Source organism: Epinephelus fuscoguttatus, linkage group LG1 (genome assembly GCF_011397635.1).
Source record: "Epinephelus fuscoguttatus linkage group LG1, E.fuscoguttatus.final_Chr_v1".
In the NCBI taxonomy this organism is placed as follows: Eukaryota; Metazoa; Chordata; class Actinopteri; order Perciformes; family Serranidae; genus Epinephelus; species Epinephelus fuscoguttatus.
In genome coordinates, this window is record NC_064752.1 from 40134015 (window position 1) to 40154327 (window position 20313).

Here is a 20313-nt window from a genome sequence, read left to right on the forward strand (position 1 = left end):
TAGTCAAGGTCAGACATTTTAGGGGACATAAACAGAAGACAAACACATTTTTGAGTGGAGGAGGACATTAAATCATTTTTTTCATGTCATTCAGAGAGTTTTGGTTTTATGAGCCAAGGTTTAAGGTATCTGTCTCAGAGATTTCTGCTGAATTGACTGTCATTTGTAGGGCTTAAAGCAATGTGAGCTGTTTTTCCTGAAATGATGTTACTCTGGATAACCTTGTGCACCATCATCAGTTTTTATTAAAACTTTTTTTGAGAAAGTAGATCCAATGACATTTTTGTGTATTATCCACATTACATTGTTTCTAAAAAAAAAAAAAATAACAGATGTTGCTGTTAATTTTTTAAATGTAATTTTTCAGTGTTATGAGCAACCAGCAACATTTCATTCACCTCCATTGAACAGGCATAGAGACAGATATCTGAAAACCTGGACAAATAAAACCAGAAGTTTAATGGCCATATGTTATGAGAGGTGAAAATATGTCATTTTGTTAATTCTGTGAAAAGATCATTCCAACGTAGTTTAGTTAGTATTTAAAGAAATTTAGAGAAACCGAAGCTGACTTTATTTTCTTTAATTAAAACCATACATTTCATGTGAAATATAAATGTTTTTGAGTATGTAGCAAGAATGCAGTGGCAGGTGTGACAGACATGGGAAGCTAGCTTGCTAATAAATACTATGAAATATGATGTTACTGGTACAATTTCTATATTTTTATGTTCTATGCCTGATCCCTGACTCAAGGCCAGCCAGGCAGCATCTCACATGAGCATCTCTCATGTGGGGCTGTTTGTAGTTTTCAAGGACAATATTATTTCATATGGGCTGGTTAGACAAGGCAACAATCATTGCCAATGCAAATTTGCTTTGCCACCAATTTTTTTATTCACCTTTTTGCTCTCACTGAATGGAGGTGAACGGGAGGAAAATATTTGCCACTGTTAACTTTGTGCATGTGTGACCATTGCCTTATCACAATTCTGCACTTTTGAGATGATTGTAACATAAATGTCTATCGCTATGCGGTATGTGTAGCAAATTCATTTTTGTATTCTTCCTAATAACAGCACAACATGAGAGATTGTGTTCATTGTTTCTTATTACACTATCAGGGTTGTGTCATCTTAAATTTTGGGGCCAGGCAGATATACTGTAAGAACAACATTCATTTCTTAAGATAAACTGCGTCTGTGGAGATTAAAGAACAATGGGATAATGACATATGAATATGATTCAGGGAATGCTGCATAAAATTTATGTTCGAAGTCAAGATGTGTGAGCTTACCTGATCGTTACACTCATCTTGATGACTTTTTCCATTGTGTAAAACAGCTCTGTGTGTGTGTGTGTGTGAGTCAACCATGAAGTGACGCTACCACTGGTCACTGCAAGGATTATTTTGACACGGCAGGTTGCTGTTGGCTAATAGATACATGTAACACACACACTTCAACCCCTCTCACCCGCATACACACACCTACATAGACACATATGTTCAGGTGTGTGTGTCTGTTTAGTGTCCAGGTGTTGAGGGAAAGTTCTTTGCAGTTCAGCTGAAATCTTCCCGATGACAGACACACAGCTATAACCGTCGCTAGAGAGTGTGTGTGTGGAGAGGTAAGCTCACAGTGATCCTCCGTACCAGCATCCAGAGATGAAGCTGTGGCAGCTAAAGCCCTCATCAACAGCCTGATCCACCATGTGTGTGCGTGTCATCGCTTTCACTCCTCCCGACTGATCCGTCCTTATCTGATTTGTCCATGCTGGGATAAAATGTTGCCTGAGTGGCCTCGAGATGAGCGCTCGGAATTCACTGCAATCAAAAGCTCAGTGAGTTTGTATGGATAGATGTGGAAAACAGACCTGCTTAGATTTCACTGTAAATGTCTCAGAAATTAAAACATCTTTCCGTTCACCATTTAACCCAGAGTTGATTTCCATCTTTTGAAGTCAAAGGTAAATCTCAAGTCTTTCTGAGCAAGTCTAAACAAGCCCTGCTCATTAAATGTACAGTTTCATGTATAAGACAAAGGCAGGTGCACTGCAGAGTCCATACTGCAAGCTTCCGTGTCTGTGTATATGCAGAGTTTGAGCTTTAGTCCTGTCTGATAAAAGCATTTACACAAGATAAAGAACTGTCTGAGTCAGGGTGAGAGCAGATTCTGCTGATTACAGTAGGCGACTGTTGGCCAATGTTGGGCTGTCGGTGAGTGTCTGTCACTTTAGTTTTTGCGGTGTGTCCTGCACTCTTGGCACAAGTTGGCCCTTGTCTGTGACTTTTCAGCTGATTCAGCATGTTGAATTGGCGAAGGAACCGGCAGAACCCATTGCTGTGAGAAATCCCTTTGATCGGCAGTTCAGCTCGGTGCACAAAAAGAGAAACGGAAATGAGGAAAGCAAACAAATGACCTTAGACGAGAGGGCATGAGATCAAAACAAACTTGTTATTTTAGGTAAGATTATATCTGTTTTAGCCACTGAGCTCTTCAGCAGAAATAGTTCAGAATTGTTTTTGTCACTGTTTGCTCGCGCACAGTAAACATCCTTTGTTATTTCAACATCAGGTTGTGTTGTTAATGTGCTAACTGGCAAACTGGCCTCTTGAATCTATCCTGTTGGTCTTTGAGTTTTCCTTTTTTGAATAATAAATACAGACTACCGCCACCTGCTGGTACGGAGAGTTATTTCCTCTCACACAGGCACAGAATGTACTTGCTAGTCGGCTAATGGCTATATGCTTTGCGGTGTGTTCAAGTGCAACATTTTGGATGAAACACAGGCAACATGAGGAGATGCAGCAGTTGGCCTTTACTAATCATCAGTGCTATATCGTAGGCAACCAGACTTGCTTACGTTTCGAGTCTCATCCAAGAAGCTTCTTCAGTTCTAAATGACTGGTACGCAACTGGTCATTTAGAACTGAAGAAGCTTCTTGGATGAGAGGCGAAACGTCTTCAAGAAACGCAAGCAAGTGTGGTTGCCTACGATATAGCACTGATGATTACCATGACCTGGATGACTGAGAATCTTAACCGACTTATTGCTACTAGTTCACTGATGTCAGTTCGATGTGTCTGGGCCCTGATGATTCCTCCAGTGCTCCAGCCTGACACTAAAATCGATCAGTGATATTCTAGACACTGTTCCAATTTGTTTCTCTTATTTTAATGCCATGATATATGTATAACCAGTTTTGGAGCAGGGATCATCAGATGCCAGATGATTATCTTCTAAAGTGTTGATGTAATTATTTCAGTAGTGGTTGCTGTCTCCCCAAACTGGCACTGCTGTGAGTGAGGATATCTCATGGATTTATAGCGAGACCTGGATACAGTGTTGGAGGCAAGGCCTGGTTCATTGTATGAAAGTTGCTCAGTGGCACATGGAGCCAAAGAAGTTTGACTTCCCAGATAACATTATCAGGCCCATAGAGCAAGCACACCAGTGACTTTCTCTGGCTGTGCAGCTGACTTCACCACTAACCTGAATGGAACTTAAATGTTTTAATTCGCACGATGTGGTGGTTAGCACTGTCACCTCACAGCAAGAGTGTTCCTGGTTCGATCCCGGGTGTGGGAGCCCTTCTGTGTGGAGTTTGCATGTTCTCCCCGTGTCAGCGTGGGCTTTCTCCGGGTACTCTGGCTTCCTCCTGCAGTCCAAAGACATGCAGGTTAATTGATAACTCTAAATTGTCCGTAGGTGTGAATGTGAGCGTGAATGGTTGTCTGTCTCTATGTGTCAGCCCTGCGATAGTCTGGCGACCTGTCCAGGGTGTACCCTGCCTCTCACCCAATGTCAGCTGGGATAGGCTCCAGCCAACCCGCGACCCTCAAGAGGATAAGTGGTTAGAAAATCGATGGATGGATAATCGTGTGGCACTTTCTCAGTGTTATTGAATGGATCAAATCCCGTTCGTGAAACAGATCATTATTTAGGGGCTGTGACACCCAAAAAAACGATGTGTTTCACTAACGGGATTTGATCCATCCACTGATTTACAGACGTGTCTTTCACAATGTAAGTCTATGGGGAAAAGTCTTTTTTGGCCTTGTGGCCCATATGATGAACTGTAAAGCCGTAATTCCTCAATTTGGCCACTATGTCAAATAGACCTTTAAGTCTAGTGCTGTTTCTGGGGGCTTGGGATGTCTCATTTGTGACCTGCTCCATCATTTTTGCCCACATTGACCCTGAAACACATTTTGAGATTTATACACTGTTAGAAATATGAGCTTTCCAATGGTATTTGTATTGTTTCAGTGCTCAAAATATTAAGCAAAATAGTAGCCTTCATAAGTTGTGGTATGGTCGTGGCAAAGATGTGTGTCAAAGCCCATTGGCCTTCCAAACTGGGACCACATGCTGTACTCCAGGGGCTGCAAGAAAAAAAATAGAGGAGCTTGGAAGCACTTTTATTTTGCAGCAGGCAGGGTAACGAAAACAAGCAAACCCAGCAACATGGTGCAGGAAAACAAGAAAATACTGTTTATGTCGGAAGAACTGCTGTCCATTCCATGACAGTATTCACATCTTGGATTAATTTTATGTAAGACCATTTTGATTCTTTTGATCAGTGGATCCTTACAGACTAATTGAACATAAATTATGGAGGAATGGACTCATGTTTGGACATAACGACCACTTCAAAGGAAGAGTGTCACCAATTTTGTTTGGCCTATTTTGGTAAATCTGAATGAATTATACTGTGGTGCTGATTTTGCTAAAAATGAACTGAACAGTTGAATTAGCATTTGTTGTGTAGCATGTCCATATTGACAAGAGTTTAACGTTAAACAATTATATTTTGATGCTTGATGCTAAGCCACTTGAAAGTAGCTCATGCGGGTCCATGGTGGCAGAGCCGGCGGTTTTAAAGAGATTTTAATATTCTGAAAGCGCAAGATTTAATTGACATCAGACAAAGACCCACTGTCTGGGATTCCGCCTTGTTACCTTAAGCCTGTAATTCATAATTTCAGGGATACATAGAGGGAAGGAAAGTGACTTTGAGTAGGACCAGAGTGTGGTTGACGAGTGTTCGCTGCTAGCTTGTCATCATGCCTTTATACGCTTCATAATTGTATCTATTGTCTGAATTTGATGATAAGAGTTTCATATTATGAAATCCAAGACTTTGTTTTGTAAAATCAAACACAACCACAAAATGACCAGATGTTGATGTTGACATCGAGATCAAGATGCTGACAGAAATCCTCATTTTCCTAGAAATGAGCCGTTGCAACATCTGACTGATTTTGATAGAGTTCACCACATGTGGAGAACATAATTCCTATGTCCTCATGTCACTTCCTCGCATCTGCCTCTTGCATCCGCCGCTGGGAAGATCCAAGGCGCAGGGGAGAGATGTGAGGAGACACGTTAGCCCAATGGAAAGCACCCACAAATTACACCACTGGCATAGCTGAGTAATGTGTTTAGTGTTTGTTAAATAAAAAAACTATATAATTTTCATAATGTTCTCATTTTAAAAAGTTTCAGGCAACATATCCGTTTCATTCTGTGGCTGAGTGAGGATCTGAGTCTCCGTCTGTCTGTCATGATCCACGGGGGTGTACCAGTACACAGAGGAGGAATGCAGACAGTAAGCTGTGGGTCACCTACATCGCTCTTCGTAGTTAACCACCAACCCCCTTCATCCACCTCTCCTGGGGTTTATGTCACCCAACTCTCCCCCACTATGAGTTCAAATCAGTTGATCAACAGTCTTTCCCTCCTCTGCTGATTATTCCTACATAACTCTTTATACATAACTCAGCCATTTAAATGATTCTTGGCCTGTCTTTCATGTACATAAGGTAAGTTCTAACAACCATTTTTTCTTCCATAAATTATGTTAATATGCAGGTAATTGGCATTAGCAACTTATCTTTGCAGCTCCAGAACAGAATTTTCGAGTGTGAAGCTTAATGGTTCATGTCTTTTCTCGTACTTGTAATTTGTAGCATAATAGAAGCATTACAATGCAATTCATAGATGATACTGTTGTGTATGTGGAGATGGGGAAAAGACACTGGAGGGTCCAGTTTCCCCACCTTTTGACTGACGTAATGTGCACTTGTCAGTAGAAAGGACATAAAACCTACAGTCAGTTAACAGGAAGTCCTCTGCACCAGTACGTAGCCACGTCAGATATGGAGCCCGGTGTCCATGTCTCGATGCCCACAAGCCTGATTCTCACGACTGCTCCGCTCATGTTGCACAACGTGGCCGTTTTTGGGCAAAAAAAAAAACAAAAACGACGGAGACACCAGAGGAAAGCCGAGAGGGAAGAAGAGGGGAGGAGGGCTGCAGGAGAGAGAATTGCAACTGTCATCACAAACAAGAACCATCTGTCTCATTTGTGTAACTTGTTTTCTTTTAATATGAGAAGTATGCTGAAGAGATCTGGGAGTTTGAGAGAGGCCTGGGAGGGCTGGGCCCTGGGCTAAAGCCAGCCTTCTCCTGGGTTCTCTGAGCGAGTGGCATTAATATCCAGCCAACCTGCACTGTTAACCCTTCACACTCACGACACACACTGACAGAGAAAGAGAGACAGTCAGAAAACCTCTGACTTAAGGTATGCAGAGGTACCTGAGGTGTAATGTGAGCTATTAGCTGCCTGTCTGGGGAAAGAATTGGCTGGAAGATTTACGTGAAAGGGTGAAATTGCACCGTCATTAACTCATTACCTCTCATACCTCCAAGAAGGATTTATCAGAACTGTACCTGTGCCGGTGTGGGCTGTAAATAACACATGCTAATTAGACAAACCATTGTATTCTTAACCTTTATAGTTCATTATTTGCATAATGTCCTTGATTTATACGCCCTGGGGAAGCTTCTCCAGAAGTGAAAAACCCTTGTTCAAAATCTCATTGGCATTTGTCAGGATAACAACAGATAAAAAAAAAAAAAGATCTCATATTTTTTTAAACAGTTGTGTTTTTAGCAGACTTTGATGAAACCAATTTCCATAAGCTTTCAACCCTTGCAGGTTGAATGTCTTGGCTTGACAGAGGACGCGATCCCTAAGAGAATTGAGGGGTTGTGTTTAGCTCAGACGTGTCTGTAAAAAGCAGGACAGAGAGGACTGAGTGCTGTACAGGTTTTCAGACAGCAGAGATTATAGCTGCAAAGTTGGGAGAAAAAGCATTGGTGAATTTTATGTATATGGACGAGTTACGATGATGCAAGTACCTCTGCTGCCATGCTGATTATTTTTCATTGGGGCTGTAGTTTTTTTATATTCGCAAAAAATAAATGTTTAACTTTAGAATCCAGGTTTCAACTTAAACAGACAGTGCCGCAATGGATACTGATCTTTCTTAAAATATGGGCAGTAAACCGTAGGATTAGGGTTATTTAAGTTTATGTCTTTTGGTTCAAAGTGATCTCGTCCCTATTCGTCATATTTTGATGCTTGGGCAATTACGCTGTGGGGAAGCCTTTTGCGCTGTTGATGCAAGGGTCAGCACATCTTGACAGAAGGTGTCAGCGGTAAGTTGCGTGAGTTGAATCACTTGACTAAGTTCGGGTTGACAGTTAGGTTTAGGCAATGAAACCACTTGGTTAGGGTAATGAAAAAATTGTAGTAACCTCGGAGTGATGTGACAAAATAACTCAACTTTGACTTCTGGTGATTTTCAGTGACTTTTTCTTTCTCTTGGGACATGAACACTGGTCTCTAGTGCTTGCTCGACCCATCCACCCTCTGCCCACCATAGGAGAACTTCTGTGCTTTTAAATCTACATCTGTTGCTCTAAACATCTAATAATGATGTGTATGGGTTTACACCGGAGTTGGTTGAAAGATTGGTACATTTCATACAGACGTTAAAGGGTACGATTAGCATCATTATTATGATGCCAAGGACTCAGCCCAAGTGACATATTTCACCAAAAATAATAAGTTGGCTACTGTAACTTTTACATTGTGGTGCACCACTGTAACCAGTCAGTGAACTGTAAGGGTGTGAATCACCAGAGGATCCACAATATGATATTATCATGATACTTAAGTCACGATACAATATTAAAGTGATTTTAAAAATGTTGTGATATGCTGAGTATTGGGATAAAATATACTGAGACATATTGCAATTTAGGGCGGCACGGTGGTGTGGTGGTTAGCACCCTCGCCTCACAGCAAGAGGGATGCCGGTTCGATCCCAGGCGTGGGAGCCCTTCTGTGCGGAGTTTGCATGTTCTCCCCGTGTCAGCGTGGGTTCTCTCCGGGCACTCCGGCTTCCTCCCACAGTCCAAAGACATGCAGATTGGGGACTAGGTTAATTGATAACTCTAAATTCTCCGTAGGTGTGAATGTGAGCGTGAATGGTTGTTTGTCTCTATGTGTCAGCCCTGCGATAGTCTGGCGACCTGTCCAGGGTGTACCCTGCCTCTCGCCCGATGTCAGCTGGGATAGGCTCCAGCCCCCCCGCGACCCTCAAGAGGATGAAGCGGTTAGAAGATGAATGAATATTGCAATTTATTACCTATTTTTCAACAGGAAATCATGTCCCCAAAAGGAGCTTTGTCAACACCTGTTTATGTAATAATGTAAAGTTTTCAGTCTGTTCATCTCACTTCAGTCATTTTGTTTGCAGCCAAATGTATCTACTGGACTTCATTTTTATTTAAGTATGCTACCTAAAGTTTAATTTGTACTTGTAATTTTAATAATCTATATAATAAAAAATCAATACTTGCACCGTGTGACTATACGATATTGCCACACAAAAATATCGCGATACTATGCTGTATCAATCCCCCACCCCACCCCTGGCAAACTGACAGTATTGTCAATTGTAAGCCAATGTCTACCAAAAGTTTGCAAATGTTAGCCAACATTAGCAACCATAAGCTACCAGCAGCCTGTTGCACCAGCTATACATGCACAAGGTCTCTCTTCTATGATACGGTGCAAAGTGCACACTAAACCATCATTGAAATTAGATAAAATGATAAAGCTGCATCAGTGTTTGGCTGCATCATGGAGATGCAAGGTTCATCTTAGTTACTCTGGCATAAAGTCCACACTAACCAACATCTTGTTGCAGAAAATGACGTTTTCACATACTGTGGTCAATCAGTGAAATTCAGTAATGTTATTCTTGATGCTAATGGCTAGGAATAGCTAACATTAATCACCCAACAACAAAAAGGTACCTAAACGAGGACAAATTTACACCAACTAAAGGTTAAGTGTAAGATTTAAGTTTAAATTTATGCCTACATTGGAGCTTTTTCAGCTACTTTAAAATGTTGGAATTGCGTAAACTCAAAGCTAAGTTATTATTAAACTAGGCTACAGTGCAGATCGTGTAGCTGTTGCACCAAAATCCCTGACTGTAGCTTGTTTTATTGCTCATGAATTCAACTCATCTCTGTGTACAAAACACAAAATAAGGTTATTGCTAATAATAACCCACTTGTGAAAACATTTGTCAAAGTAAATTGCACTAGCACTTTTGGTGCTAGGCTAACCTTTTCCGACATTTGTGCATATCTGCCTCCTGATCTAGTAATTGACTTATAGCTATAGGCTAAACTCAGTTAAACACACTTCTTAAATTCAGTTCTAACATGGGAAAGACATAATGATGATTAAGCAGTTGGTTTCAGTGGACTACGTACTATTTCCAAAGTTTGTCAAAAGTGTATGTATTTGAGGGGCATTTTTTTGGCCTGATAATTGGTATTAGCACAAAATATTGACTATGAGTAGTTTCATTCCACAAATATTTGTACGAGCCTTCATAAACCCATATTTGCTGCATCTTAATTTCAACACACTCACTCACCCCCCTGACACACACACTCACTAAGTGGTAAAACCTTACTGTCAGCCTCTTGTCTCCGCCACAACCGCAGCAAACCACAAAAGGCATTAGACTTCTCTGACTGACTGACTGACTGACTGTACATCTGGCTGTCTGACAGACTGAGCACACACACAAGCCCGCAGACATTCCCAATCAGTGTGGCCACCACCACCCACCTCATCTAGGCCATCATGGTAGCTTAATGAAGGACAGATCCCCACCGTTGCAGACCGAGAGTGGTTAGGGTTACACTTTCCGCAGAGGGGGAGCAGACTGAGACCAGTGTAAGTCAAAGATATTGCAGGAGAAAAAGCGAGAAGGCTGGAGTAGGGGGGGCAGTATGATATTGATAGAGACAGAAGGAGGGAAAAAGCTTGTGCCATGTGGTCTGCATTTCGCTGTAATCCCTGTTCTAGCCCGGTGTTCCTGCCTCTGTTCCCTCTTCAGCCCGAACCCAATCAGGCAGTTGCTGTAACCTGAGCAGCCGCTCTGGTTCTTCCCAAAACCAGACTACCAGGTTCCCAGCGCCGCGGGAAACACATCAATTTATCTCTGGTTCATATACTGTATGGGATGATATATGGCGCATAAATTGTGTTTATAGGTGTCGGGGGTGCTGGGAAGGACCTCGGGGTGTAATGTACCTCACACAACAGCACACACACACACACACACACAAAATGCTGCACAGCACACACTGTGGCCACATAATAACGCAGCTGAAAGACACGGGAAATGGACGATTTTATTGAAATATGTGTATGTCTGTCAGCAGGGCTCTGTGTGTGTGTGTGTGTGTGTGTGTGTGTGTGTCTCAGGGCTTGGTGGTGGAATAGGATCTGCTCTCTCTCACTTTCCATCTTTCTGTCCTCTCATGTTCTCATGTCTTTCCTTCTGGGCAACATTGTTTTGGTGGTATTCTTTCTCTCTCTCTCTCTCTCTCTCTCTCACACACAAACACACACACACACACAGTATCTTTTGAAAGAAGCGACAACAGTCATTTTTGACACAGCATATATTCCGTATTAACATACATTCATAGGCAGTATAGTCTTCTTCAGTGTATAAGTCTTTACAGATCTACAGTATGTCTCTATAATGATAGCACGTTATTATAGGAAAGCTTGGCTTTATGGTGGTGGTACAAGACAACAATAGAGTCCTGACAGTGGCATGGGAAACCATGTTTGTGTGTGTGTGTGTGTGTGTGTGTGTTTGAGGAACAGGATGAACTGAATATGTGTTCAGATGTCGGTTGCTGTGGGGCGAGGGCTCTATGTGCGCTTGGAGAGAAAGTGCTTCAGTCATCATGCATGGTGAACATGCTCGGCAACCCTCTGGCAGACCCCTTTGTGTATGTGTGTGTTTACACTGAGTATGTTTGCTGGTCCATGCATGTCTCTGTGTGTTTACTCGTGTTTGCATTAAAGCCAACTAGCGTTTGGCAGATGTTGCAGAAGGAGGCCAAGACCAATGTTCTGAAATGCTAACCAATCATTTAATATCTGATCTGGAAACTATTTTGATTTAAGGTTTCTGGTTTGCTGTCGCAGGTAGCAGCTGTGGATGAATACAGGTGTCTGTTTGGAGTAATGTTTGTTTGGTATGTGTGTGTTTTGTGAGTTTCATGCCCATTGCCTGCCAGTGCTACGGGTCTACAGAAAAGCCAGGAAGGAGCTGACAGTGGCTTTCACCTGTCCATCATCGTCCTCGCTCTGACAGAAAGACAGTGAGTGTGTGTGTGAGTGAATGAGTGGAGCAGCATCAGGGCATTGCAGGGGGCAAATTAAATGACTCAACAGCAACTGAACCTCAGCGCAGCACAGCCATGTACACTCAGGAAGCAAGTCACAGAATGTCTGTGACACGCTCCTCCTTGTTGTTCAAGTCCGTCCTCCGACAGACTCGGCGTCTCCCTTTTTGACATCCAGCACTCCAAGTGAGTCCCCGAAGCAGCAGCAGCAGCAGCAAGGATAGAGGGCAAACAACCCTCCTCCTGACCCCACCCCAACCCCTTAACCCCACCCATCTGCCCACCCGTGGGTCCAGTTTGTCCTTTATTATCTCCACTCGTCTGTCCCCTTCTAGGTCCATCCCCCGTCAATCTCCTCAGTCTCAACAAATAAGTTAAACATTACAAAAATAAGAAGCATCAATGACAAAGCAAATATGAGAGTGAGGGAGGGAGACAGAAAGTGAAAGATGATCTCTACTTGAGAAGAAACAAACTGCCTCTGTAGCTTTGTAGGAAATCCCATGCATAATCTACTGATATCCATTAAGGTGGCATAAAATGAATAGGATGACATTTGACCTCTCAGCCACTCAGTCTGTTTCTGTGACCAGTAGTTGGAGGGTGGGGTGGTTTCGAGCAGGAGAAGAGGGAGTTCCACGTGTCCTTTTTGCTCCCTCTGGCCTTAGCAATTGAGCAGGAGTGTGGGGCGTTTGTTTTGTCCATCAGCAGTGCCCTCTGAGCCCCCCTCCCATCACCGGCAAGTGTGCATCTCCACCATTTTGCGGCACTGTTTGCATTTGACATAACAGCACCAGTGGAACTTACAGCTGCACCTGTCCACCACCTCCACCTCCTGCGTCTGGAAGCCGCGGCCACAGCACATCAGCTCGCAGCCGTCGATGGCCTTTGAGGTTCTGTTACACTGGCGGCCCACCGTGCCCAGCATACCCGGTGTGCGCGGGTCATAGTCGCAGAAATCTGGACTGGGGTCCAGGTAGACCAGATCTTCGTCTGTGTGAGGTTTGAACTGGGAGTTTCGAGGCACCAGGACTTTGGTGGTGCCCACCTTGCGCTGTTCCACCTCAGTTGCACCATCAAACTTCTCCTTGATGACATTGCCCACTTTGCGGAAGGGGGGCATGGCTTTCCAGCAGGTTTTTACCTCACAGGAGCCTGACACACCATGACATTTGCACTCCACACGCATGTGGGACAAGATGGCCTGCAGAGATGTCAAAGAACCTTTGGTTAGCAGAGAGGACTTGAAATAATGCGATGACAATGCATAATATCCATAAAGGATAGCTGCAGTAGATAGCAACATCTCTTAAATGCTGACTGTTTGTGCTTACAGTAAAAACTACAGCAAAACACAAGAGCTATAGACTTGAGACTTGGACTTGAGTATGATGAGAGCAAAACAAATAAAAGAACTGGGATTTGAGTTTGACTTGACTGCTGCGAGGATAAACAAATTGTGTCTAGTATGTTTATGTCTTTTGAAATGGACTTGTCTCAAATAACTTGAGACTTGATATGGACTCAACTAAATTAAAAACTGACTTGCACTTGTCTTGACTGACTTCCAACCTAACCTGGACTTGTCTTACACAAGAAGATTTGAATGGAATGGAACTGGAAGCGTAACTTTCCTGAGTGACATAAAACTTGATATGGACTTGTCTCAGATAACTTGAGACTTGACTTGCACATGTGTTAATAACTTGAGACTTGAGCTGGACCTATCCAGAATAACTTTAAGCTTGCGTTGGACTCCTTTCATATGAGTTGAGACCTGACTTGGACTTACCTCAAATAACTGGAGACTTGGACTTATTTGAATGACCTGGGACTTGGCTTGGACTTGCCTTAACTGATACTTGATTTGGACTTGTCTCAAATGACTTGATGCTTAACTTGAACTTGACTCGAATGAAGAAAATTACTTGCATTAGTTTTGACTGACTTGAAACTTGACTTGGACGTGTCTGTTAAAGGCTTCACTTGGGATTTGACCTCTACTTCTCTGGAAGTACACAAAATGTGAGTTGAGCTCCTATAGAGGGATTTAAGACTTGATCTGTACATTATCTGACTGACTTGAAACTTGACTTGCACTTGTCTCAGATAACTTGACCTGGGCCTGTCTAGAATAACTTGAGACTTACCTTGAACTTCTCTCATATGACTTGAAACTTAAATTAAATTTATCTCAAATAACCTGAGACCTGGACATATTTGAATAACTTGAGACTTGGCTTGGACTTGTCTCGAATGACTTAAAAATAACTTGAATTTGTCTTGACTGACCTGAAACATGGCTGCACTGGATTTGTCTGTAATAGGGTAAGCCTTGACTTGAGACTTGACATCAACTTGTCTTAAATGACTCAAAATTTGATTTCAACTTATCTAAAAGGATTTAAAGCTTGACCTGGATTTATCTTGGAGGACTTGAGACTTAACTCTGACTTCTGTTGAAAGACTTGACTTGTCACAAAATAATTTGAAACCTGACTCATATGACTTGAGACTTGGCTTGTGCCATCTCCAGTAGACTTAAATAGCTCTATCTTAATTTTCATTCTTCTTCAGTGTTGCTGCTGCAGCCAGCTGTGTATGGAAGCACATAACAACCTATGTCCTCACCATTTCTAATAAACCAAGCTAATATCCAGAAACTTTTCTCTTCTATAGAGAGCATCTTTATTAGATATTAAAATACAGAGCCCCTGAAAGTGGTATACTAAAGTCACTGCCTGTTAATGCAAAATTTATTGTGAGGTAATGCAAAGTATTTCAGAAAAAAAATGCCAGCATGACCCTTTGGGCGCTCCACACTAAAAGAAGTGCAGTGTTTTTGTGCAGTGTAAATTCACATGTCACATCAAACACACTGAGTTACCTTCCTGCCAGCCTCGTTGTTGTGCAGGTTCATGAGAGCCCGACTGGAGGACTGGCCTTTACTCCTCTCCCTCACATCCACGAAGGACTGGGAAAAGGCCACTCCATATGCAATGTTATCACTGCAGCCTGACCACTGGAACCCTGTGACAGTATATCAAGATAGAGGCAGGAAGTGGTTATCTGTATGGCTCCGTCATTGCACTTTAAACATCACATAAACACTACACTAATGTGCAGCCTCTTTTCAGTTCCTCTGTACTGATGGTACATTGTAGCAATACATGATATTGATATTGTAAAAGATCTGTCTGTACACACTGAGTTTAACTGGAATAATTAAAATGCAACCAATTATATCAGTCCGGCCTTTTCAAAATAAAATAAGTATTTAAAATGTCACATTATTTAGTCTTTTCATATTATTGCATTAAAATGTATTGGATGTGTTGGTCCTTCTGTTTTCTCTGCATGTGTGTGTGTTTGTGTGAAAGAGAGAGGGAGACTTACCCTCTGGACTGACTCCATGTACATTGTGGTCACAGCCACATTTTTCCAGCTCTCCGCTGCTGCAGGCCCTTGTGACCGCAAACGCCACACTGGCTGCTGAGATGGCATACACAAAGGCTGCCTCACGGGTGCCTAACACACAAACACAGAGACACACATACACACACTGTCACATTGTTTCATTATGCAGCTGAAAAGAGCTCGTCATTTTGAATGGCAAAACAACATCTCCAGATAAAGAGTGTATTAAAGTCTAAGTGAAGGAGCCAAGATGTTCACATGCAGGAGCTGGTTGAGCCAACACACATGGAAAGCAGCTTAAAAATGTCACAATATTTTAAAATGAAATGGGATAATCCACATCAAATCAGTTTTTGAAACAGTCCTGAGTGATATCAAAGTATATATATAGTTTGGGGTTTGGACATGCTCGCAGGTAGAAAATCTGTTTTAGCGTCAGTCAGCTTTGGTGCTGTCTGACATATCAGTATCTTTTTCTTGATGACAAGACTTGCTACAATGTCTAATCTTACCCTGGGTGACCACTTTGCCAAACACAGGCATGGTCTCCAGAGTGGAGCAGTTCCATCGACGGTTGCGAAACTGGAACTGACACTCATCTATAGCCAGCTGTGCTCCACGGCGCACCGCATCCATCACCTCCACGCTGCGCTTACAGATCTGAACCTGGAGCAGAAACACACAGGAGCTACATCAGCCACAGACACACTAAAATGCTTTACTTTCTCATGATCTCCACCAATGTTTGTTTGTCTAGTCGTCAGCAGGAGTAAGGAGTAAGTGCTAGACCAGTGTTTATGAAACCTGGTGGAAGGTTGTTGCATGAACCAAGAGAGAACTCATTAAACTTTGGGGCAAATTCTGAATCATGGGGCGGATACTCAAATTATTTTTCAGCTTCATTAACACTGTGAGATATGGTCTTTGGTTTTGGCGGAATAAATGCCGAATTTCTAAAATCTAGTAGATGGTAGGAAAGTTCAACAGTGACAAAGCGTAGCCAATTGTAGAAATACAATAAATTTACAACAACAATAAATATATGATTCCATATCACAATCCACATTCAAACTGTTGTTAAGAAGCACCCGAGGACAGACAGTGGTTTCATAGGAGAACCACTACAAATGTAACACCAGCACATTTGTAATGCATTTTTCTTCCCACACTGAGGCATGGCTTTGGAAATGTAAATTCATACATATCATGCAACTAATTATACTCTTACTGTGATTGCAATTTTACGACATCCTTGAGGGACTGAGTAACATGATAACATACCTTAAAATAAATCAAAGTTCAATTGGTTTCACCCAGGACACAAACACTGGTCTCCTGGGGGAAAGTTCAGTGTTTGTTTGACCATTTCACCACCCCAACCTGCCTCTTTACACAGACTTTCACTCTTAACTACTTCCATTTTTATTCCTGTCAGAGCATTTGTCACATGATGTACAAATTATGGTGCAATACATTTTGTAAGTATACATACAATGACAACAGCCAGAAAACGTATGTACCTGTCTCTGGATGAGGCCTCGTAATCTCTCGCATGTTTCCTCATCCCTGATGCTTCCTACTGATGACAGCTTGGCCAGGTACCTGATGGAATTAGATACACGGTGTATATTAGTGTACATTTCTTTAGTAGACCTGAAAGTACCTGGAGAATGCAAAGAAACATTCAGAAAAAGGAATTTAAGGAAAGGAAAGGAATTTAAAAGTACCAATCTGATGCTACAAGCTGAGATACAGACTGTATATCATCTCCACCATAGTGCCACTTTGGTACAGTTGTTACAGATAATGCTCCCTTTTAAACCAGGGATGACTTGACGACACTGTTCAGAGAAGCAGAGCTTGTGTTCAGAGGATTGGTTCCCATGACGTTGTGGGAATGTTTTGGATAAATGTCTGGTTGTAAGGTCTCTGAGAGGAGGGAAAGTGGCTTATCACGCACACCACCTCCAGGCCAGACAGGTCAGGGCGATATACTGCGCGCACACACACACACACACACACACACACACACGACCTAAGATGTGTGAGAAAATGGCATCGGTCTGGATGCCCTGACCCTCACACATCCACCTCACCTCACTCCAGTCTCATATCTCCAGTCCCAGCTGCACCATACAGAAATAGGCTTTCTCATAAGCTGGCAGTGAGACTCCCACAGAGGGAGCAGCCCTGATTATGTACTGTCTACACTTCTCATCGTGTACTCACTTAAACACATGTTGAGTCTAAAAATCTTGGTTTTGTTTTTTTCAAACAATGGAAAGTTTTCCAGATGACATGACATAACTCCTCACTTCTAAATTCGCTACCAGTATCATGTAACACACTCAGAGCTTTGAAAGACATGTTTTATCTTCAACCATGGCACAAAAACATGCATCATTTTGGAATTTTGGATTTTGGAATTGTACATTGTGCAAACCATGAATATATTACATTTCAATTCAATGTTTCTAAAGTAATGTAATATATAAGCTAGCTTTGTCAACAGGAGGTGGAGAGGAAGGTGGATGGTGCGACAAGATGCACGCTAAAAAATGATCCATGGGGTTCATGGATAGCGCTTAAAAAAGGAAGTTTTTCACCATAAAAAATTCTGAGCATCAGACACCTAATTATCATTTCATTAAACATTCTGGCGATTTTTAATGCACCAATTTATGGTGGAAATGTATTGTTGTCAATAAAAAAGGGGCAAATGCACATGTTCTAAATATTGAGGGAGGCATGTCCCCTGTGTTCCCGACTCCCCCCTCCCAAAATCCACACTTATATGGTTGGACTACTCCTTTCATGAAGCTTAAACAAAAAACACACTATTGTTTAACAGGCAAAATTCATGGACTGACATCTAAAATATAAAAAAATAAGCTAAATTAAATCCAAGTGGCCTGTTACATTAGACTGTCTATGACTTGATACATTTTGCAGTGTATGTCACACTGCATCAGGCCACACAGCAGTTCATGCTGTGAAATGTCGCACTACAGCTGTATGAAAGAGTGTTGAAGGGACAGCGATAAATGTAATAGATGTGATCATCATGTTTTAATGAAGAAATTACTTCAGTATTTGCAGGCTCATCCAAACAGTGGAAAGAGTTTGAATATCAAATGTCCCTTAATAAAGGCAAATTCCAACAATATTAACTTTTAGGCTATCGTTCTGTACAAGTAGACATGTTTTTCCTTAAGGTTTCTCAAGCTTGTTTTATGAGTCTTGGGTTATGAGTTCCCAAGACCACACATACCTCTGTAAAGCCCTGTTAGCCCATCTCAATCAAGCTGTGGCACAGATCCAGATTGCAGAGAATTCGGCTGTCCGATTATTGACAAAGCTATAATGCACAACATGAAGCTGTGCTACAAGTGTTTTACACCAGCTGAGTGTGTTAAAGGCTTTATGACAGCCTTATTGATTTTATTACGCAAACATGAGCTGTTAGCTACATCTCAGCCCTCAAACCCTCCTGAGCTTGGGTGGTAAAAAGGATAGTAGCAGAGGTAACACAAGTTTGGCATTACTGCAGTATGTTTAGTACTGTTTGTAAATGTGGTAGTGTAATTAGTGTATCATCTGTCCAGAGGTCAAACAGCTCCTCCTCTGCTTTCACTGCCTCATCTCCTCTTCTCAACAGCTCAGATAATCTCTCTGCCTCTTTGATGATATTCTTTTTCTCTTCCGCTCCAGACAGCATCAGTATTCAGCACTCATCGCTGTGATAACCTCGCTGTCTGCCACTCCACCACATCTCAGCCACATCCGCTCACATCTGCCCTCAGGGGTGACCTCACTCTCTCATAAGGTGGACACTTTCCTCAGGAGCTCCACCAAGGCCCCCATCCTCTATCAGAGTGTGTCCAACGCTTTTATGTCATGAACCCCCAACACTTTCTTTAAAGCTGCTCTAATCAATATTACTATGTTAACAGTAGATTAATTAGGCGTTTTCAGAACAGAGTAAGTTTCTCATAGGTCTGAGAACCTCACTTCTTGCTGTGTTTGCACTGTAAGAGCTAGAAAGAATCTTAGTTCTTAGAGGACTCTTTTAGCTCCTCTGTCAGAGTAGGTAGTCTCCCAGCACAGGAGGAACCATGAGTGATGTATGTGTACAGTGATTGGTCAAACAGCCAATGCAGCACCGGCAACTGCCATTTTTTAAACAACAAACAACTCGAAACACAAATAACAGCTCGTAATGAAAAAATGGAAGAACACATGGACTAAATGGACCGACAGTAAAGTCCGGACTTTTCGTAGCATAAATGTAGCGGCAGAAATATAACTTGATTTTTGACGTGTCAAAGTGAAAGTGACATCGCTATACCATCTGCCATCTGGCTTACAGTACATCACTTCAGTGTTCTTATTCACGGTGCGATTGCAAACAGGACAGAAGCCCTTGAAGGGTTCATATTTGTGCCTTGTGATTAAGTATTTTCCTGTGACAAGCTTAAATATAGCCAGCAGGCTCAGTAATGTCAGTGCAATATCTAATCTTATCATAAATTTGCAAACACCATAAGCTACTGGACATACCAGACCAACTGAGCAAAGAAGTGTTTTATTGTTTATTGACTCAATTTTGATTTGTAAGAGGAGGAAAGCGGTATTTATTCTTTTCAAAGTTACACACAATGGCTTGAAGGAACAGAAGGGCTTCAGCTAAAATATGAAAAGTTATTAACAGCAATTTCATCACTGGACACTGAAATGCGGGAGATTACAGTGGTAAGAAGACCTGACCATTTCAAAATTTCTGAAGGGAGCTGGAGTAAATCGAAGCTGTTGGGGGTATGTAAACTCCATGTCTGTCCTGGAGCCCACTGTCAGTTTATTTCTCTTTCCAAATCTACAGGTCCTGCCCCCCCTCCCCCCATGTGGATGGAGTCCAGCTCAGCTCTGCCCCGCTCTGATTTACTCGATTGCAGAAGCGAGGTTTTCATCAAAGCCATGTCCGGCGTTTGATCCCTCTTTGTTGTTTAGCGGAGCCTTGGGCAGCGCGCTACGTTTGGGTCGAGGCATCCAGCTGGGAGACCATCAGACAGCGATAAAAACAACCCATGGAGAAAACACATTCAAAAACAACATGCTGCCTGTCTGACGGGCAGCGCCACACTCACAATGACACAAACAGCTGGATGGCATCGCGCTGACCTGACAAAGACCCTGGAAACGTTTAATAAACACTGGATAAGCTGTTATTCAGGTAATTTTCTGGATATGTGTGTGTGTGAATATGTTTACATGTGTGGGAATAGTTCAGCAAAGGCCTTGGGCGAATGT

At 42.2% G+C, this 20313-nt stretch overlaps 1 protein-coding gene across 1 annotated transcript in view; it reads right to left on the reverse strand.

Moving 5' to 3' along the window:
* Window positions 1–10836: 10836 nt before the first annotated feature.
* wnt4 (wingless-type MMTV integration site family, member 4) overlaps window positions 10837–20313 on the reverse strand; it is a 29973-nt gene continuing 20496 nt past the window's right edge. Inside the window, exons 2-6 of the mRNA XM_049579967.1 lie at window positions 16527–16608; window positions 15519–15672; window positions 14986–15117; window positions 14477–14619; window positions 10837–12793 (exon numbers count right to left, since the gene is read on the reverse strand). Coding sequence (XP_049435924.1) covers window positions 12323–12793; window positions 14477–14619; window positions 14986–15117; window positions 15519–15672; window positions 16527–16608 — 982 coding nt within the window. The 3' untranslated portion in view covers window positions 10837–12322. The remainder of the gene's footprint in view (window positions 12794–14476; window positions 14620–14985; window positions 15118–15518; window positions 15673–16526; window positions 16609–20313) is intronic.